General features: G+C 45.8%; 1 protein-coding gene across 1 annotated transcript; it reads left to right on the plus strand.

Annotated features, from left to right (window-relative positions):
* Nucleotides 1-2238: 2238 nt before the first annotated feature.
* On the plus strand, nt 2239-4140 carry LOC147665718 (uncharacterized). Its single transcript, XM_086949567.1, has 2 exons — nt 2239-3257; nt 3341-4140. Exons 1-2 carry the CDS (start codon nt 2239-2241, stop codon nt 3834-3836), a joined length of 1515 nt encoding a protein of 504 aa, XP_086805693.1. The 3' UTR covers nt 3837-4140.
* The last annotated feature ends 984 nt before the right edge of the window (nt 4141-5124 follow it).

Genomic DNA, 5124 nt, shown 5'->3' on the forward strand with positions numbered 1-5124 from the left:
TCTAAAGAAAGCTTAAAGAAAGTAAGCTAAAGAAAGCTGTTCAGCATTCTGCATTGGGGAAGCTCGACCTCGAAGGTGTTTTGAACACTATTCTTTGAGGTTACTGTTTGACCCCCTCACTCAACCACAGAGGAAGCCCCTGCAACTATCATGTTTGGAAGAGCCATGACAACCAAGCTTTCCCAATGGAAGGGGCTAGGTGTGATAGGGGATACATCTGTTTTCATCTGAATGCTGATAGGCTTCTTGGGCTGGGAGAGAGGTGATTCACACTTTCTTTTGAATAGGTTGTGTCCTTCCTCACTCCCTCACTCAAAGGGCTCATTTACCCCCTTCTGATCGTCTGGAGCCATTGGGCTGCAAGGGACTGTTGCACACTTCTGAGGGTTCATTTGAAGTCACCCGTTCATCAAAGACATTTTTGAGTATATGTACTTGAGCTCTGATCCCATGTTTTTAGACGCTGCTTGGGACAAACTGCTCATTGCCATGAGGACTGCTGTTCTGCCAGGAGCAACCACAATTTCGACTAACTGCCTTGTTGTGTTGACCTGCTGCTGCTGGGCTGCAGGAGGGACTGCCAATTTGCAACCTAACTGAATGTGCTGTCTGCTGCCTGCCGCCTCCTTTTGTGCCCCGAAGTGCTCTCCAAGGGCTTGTTTGCTTACCCCCGTGTCTCGAGATCTCACGGCCATCAAAGACCTTGTTGCCAGTGCTCCCTTCTGCACCAAGGTAAAACCTTGTGCATTACAGGACAGTGCACCATGGGCCTACAGTGCAGCGCCCTGACCAGGGGAGTGCCTTTGTGGATTCTTGGGAAGTGCTCCATGTTTTACAAACCAGCATGTGGTGACCGGTTTTTCTCTAGCAAGAACAGTGTTGTTTCGCCTGGAGGCATTACCAGAGAAACAAACACGTCCTTGAGCTAGCGTGCTCACTGCAGCTGAATTGTATTGTGAACCTCACCCCTGGAGTCTGGCAAGATATCGCCACCATCAGATGCCACCAAGAACAAACTAGTGTGGCCCCTCCGGCCATGAGACTCCAGGAACAGCCCCCTGAAAATTTGTACTGCTCTGAGGTGGTACAGTGAAGCGTCTAAGGCTGCAGAGCTAACCTTCAAGGTAGACCTTTCGACGACACGTTGTTCTGTAACATTCCAGCCAGCCTCACCCTCTGGTTTTAACGCGTTTACTGCACAAAGCTTCGGGTCCCACTCCTGAGACATGACAACATTGTTAGCAAGTTACAGATGTCCTGAGGACAGTGACCCTGCATCCACAAAGGTACTGTGAGGCAGATTGGGTCCAGAAGAGTGGTAAAGCCGCCTGCTCTCCTTCACAGGTGGCTTGGTTTCCCTTGGGCAAAGAGACACGATTCAAGCGTCCCCGGCGGGCTCCAAATTCGCAATAGCGTGAGGGGCATTTCTTGTTCAGCATTGTCTCTGTTCTGGAGATGACCTCAAGAATGGCGCAGGGCCGTCCCTAGAGGAGAACTGCTGGAAGACTCAAGCTCAATTACTGTTTAGTAGGTGCTCCTGCGCCCTACGTTTGGTTTCTAAATGCAATCACTTCAACCACGTTCACTACAGTTACTGTATGAAGTGTAATAGGAGTGCAGGTGCGCTGTGACCTATGGTTTCATAGTAATTTATGTGTTTTTCTTTGTCAAACCTGCATTATTTGCACTAACGGTGTGATTTAAGTCATTTTGGTCTTGTTTGATGTACAATATAGAATTTATTTGCACATAATCCTGCATGGATTACCTTTTGTGGTTTACTCACTGTGTTGTTGTGCTAGTGTGTTTCACAAATGCTCTGCACAGTGCCTCTTTAAACTAGCCTGACTGCTCTGTGCCAAGCTACCAGAGGGTGAGCGCAGACTATCTCAGGTGTGTATCTGGCTTACCCTGACGTGATGGATTCTGCCTGGCTTAGGTGCCTACCCTAACCAACCAGAAACCCCATGTCCAACAGTGGTTCTTGTGAATCACTTGATTTCCCAGCATGCTCCTGCTGCAGAACTAAGTCACCACACTTTGTGTAGGAGGACTAGCCACCATTTTTGTCTCAAAGGGAAGTGTGACTATTCTTCTTAGAACATACATTTTTTTCCCCTGAATTGTAACTGTTCACCTCTCCATAGTATAACAATGCAGCTTTTTCAATAAATATTTTCCATGTGTAACTGTCAATGTTTTTTCTATTTTGCAGCACAACAATCACATCTAGAAAGTATGAATGGGAAAGAAAGCCATAAAGGTTCCGAAGGCAAGATTAATTTTACTCAAAATATCTACTTAAGAAAACGACGCAGAATGCACATGAGGGAAAGTTGCTATGCTTGTAATGTGTGTGACAAAGGATTTATCAATGAGACCCTTCTTGTGAGGCACAAAAAAGGACACACCAGCCTCAGGCCATATCCCTGCGAAACGTGTAAAAAGTGTTTCACTCAAAAGGCAACTTTTTTACAACATCAAAGAACACACACAGGAGAGAGGCCTTATTACTGCACGGTGTGTTCCAAGTGCTTTGCTCATAAGAAAGGCCTTGTACGGCATCAAAGCGTACACACAGGAGAGAGGCCTTATCACTGTACTGTATGTGCAAAAAGCTTCACTCGAAAGGAGAATCTTCAGGAGCATCAACACATACACACAGGAGAAAAGCCTTATCACTGCACCATGTGTGAGAAGAGCTTCAATCGAAAGCAGCAACTACTAAAGCACAAACTAATACACACCGGAGAGAGACCTTATCACTGCACTGTGTGTGAGAAGAGCTTCAGTCAAAAGGCAAATCTACTACAGCACCAAAGAAAACACACCGGAGAGAGACCTTATCACTGCACTGTGTGTTCAAAGCGTTTTACTCAGAAGGGAAGCCTTGTACAGCATCAAAGTGTACACACAGGACAGAGACTTCATCATTGCACTGTGTGTTCAAAGCGCTTTTCTCGTAAGGAAACCCTTGTGGTGCATCAAAGAACTCACACAGGAGAGCGACCCTATCACTGCACTGTGTGTTCAAAGCGCTTTTCTCAAAAGCAAACCCTTGTGCTGCATCAAAGAACACACACAGGAGAGCGGCCTTATCACTGCACTGTGTGTTCAAAGCGCTTTTGTTATAAGAAAAGTCTTGTACAGCATCAAATCGCACACACAGGAAAGAAGGTTTATCATTGCACTGAGTGTTCAAAGCGCTTTGCTCATAAGGAAAGCCTTGCACGTCATCAAAAAACACACAGTGGAGAGTGGCCTCATCACTGAACTGTATCTGCCAAGAACTTCACTCGAAAGATAAATCTTCATGAGCATCAACACATACACACAGGAGAAAAGCCTTTTTTCGCTGCACCATGTGTGAGAAGAGCTTCAATCAAAAGGCAAATCTACGAACGCACCAACTAATACACACCGGAGAGAGACCTTATCACTGCACTGTGTGTTCAAAGTGCTTCACCCAAAAGGGAAGCCTTTTACGGCATCAATGTGTACACACAGGAGAGCAACCTTATCACTGCACTGTGTGTCAGAAGAGCTTTACTGGTAAAGCCTGTTTTGGACAACATCTAAGAAACACACTCAAGAGAAACCTTTCTGTTGCTCTGGGAGTGAAAAGAGCTTTAGTCAAAAGAAACCTCCGGTCAGTCCTTCTACAGCATCAAACAACACACCGAGAGAGGCCTTACCACTGGGCCAAGTGTAAGAATGGCTTTACTCAGAAGGCCTCTCTACTGCATCACCAGAGATTACACACAGGAAAGAAGCCTCATCAGTGCACTAACTCAAAAGGCACATCTTCTACGGCTCCGAAGTTTACACTCCAGTGAGAGTCCTTATTGCTGCGCTGAGTGAGAGAAGATTTAACTCAAAAGACACATATGCAACAGCACCAAATAATACACACAGTGAGAGGCCTTACCACTGGGCCAAGTGTAAGAAGAGCTTTACTCAGAAGGCAACTCTACTGCATCCCCAAAGATTACACACAGGACAGAGGCTTTATCACTGCACTGTGTGCGAGAAGAGCTTTACTCGAAAGGCACATCTTCTACTGTTCCGAAGTTTACACTCCAGTGAGAGGCCTCATCGCTGCACTGGGTGTGACGAGAGCTTTACTCGAAAGGCACATCGTCAACGGCATTAAATAATACACATTAAACTGAACACTATCACTGCACAGTTTATACCAGGAACTTCACTCAAAAGGAAAGTTTCTACAACACCAATTAATAGAAACAAGATAGATCCATTTTCACTGTGACAATCTTTTGTCCTGCTTACCCCAAAGTAAGTTTTACTGGAATGGTGTAACTTAGCGAGGGCTTATAGCGGAAAATGCCTAATGACTAGCGTTCTCTGTAGGGTACGTGCATTTAGTGTCATAACCCTGAGTGTGCAAACTCTGTTGCAAAGCACATACACTTCACACATCAATGAGGCACCATTTGCAGCTCTTGCTTTTAAAAAGCGAGCAGGGTGGAAAAAAAGATCTATTTCGTGAAGGAGCACAGAGGGCAGATCTTGGGCCTAGCAACATACCACTGTGGAAGAGGGGAGAACGTTGCAGCGTGCCTCTTAAACCGCAGTGTATTAGGTTGCCGTGGGTCACAAGTTGTGCAGTATGTGTCTTCTTCCCATGCTGTTTGTTGCACTCGTTTCTGAGAGAGGCTGCAGGGCTTTACAGGCAGCTGTGGCTCTCCAGACATGATCCGTGCCTTGCAGATTAATTTATTTTAAAAAGCCATGCACTAATTAGCATTGTTCGGTATTTAAGGGCATAATGTGCGGCATACTGATGTTTAAGTCCCAGCTAAAAGCGTTCAAAAGGCAAGCACTCGATGCCTGTGCTAAACTTATTTATAGAAGTCATTTCTGACCCTGCCGCAAGCATGCTAAGGCATATGTGCCCCCAGTGAGGCAGCATCATTAAGATGAGTCATTTTCCCGGCCTAGACCTGGGCTCTGTAATTGCAGCTCTGGTCACCCGTGAAGCGTGATTGCGAGCAGCCATACAAGAATGTAAGGAGATATGATCGGTAACCAATCACATCCTTGTGTCATTTCTTTATAAATGTGCTGAGTCTGTCTCACCGCTAGTTGATTCTTTTGTACCAA

Source organism: Lissotriton vulgaris, unplaced genomic scaffold (assembly GCF_964263255.1).
Source record: "Lissotriton vulgaris unplaced genomic scaffold, aLisVul1.2 SCAFFOLD_4499, whole genome shotgun sequence".
Lineage (NCBI taxonomy): Eukaryota > Metazoa > Chordata > Amphibia > Caudata > Salamandridae > Lissotriton > Lissotriton vulgaris.

Bases quoted from the DNA above. Each gene is read 5' to 3' on its own strand.
- LOC147665718 (XM_086949567.1), top strand. From the start codon at position 2,239: ATGAATGGGAAAGAAAGCCATAAAGGTTCCGAAGGCAAGATTAATTTT. The intron at 3,258-3,340 runs GTGGCCTCATCA...TACACACAGGAG, and splicing joins CAAAAAACACACAGTGGAGA to AAAAGCCTTTTTTCGCTGCA.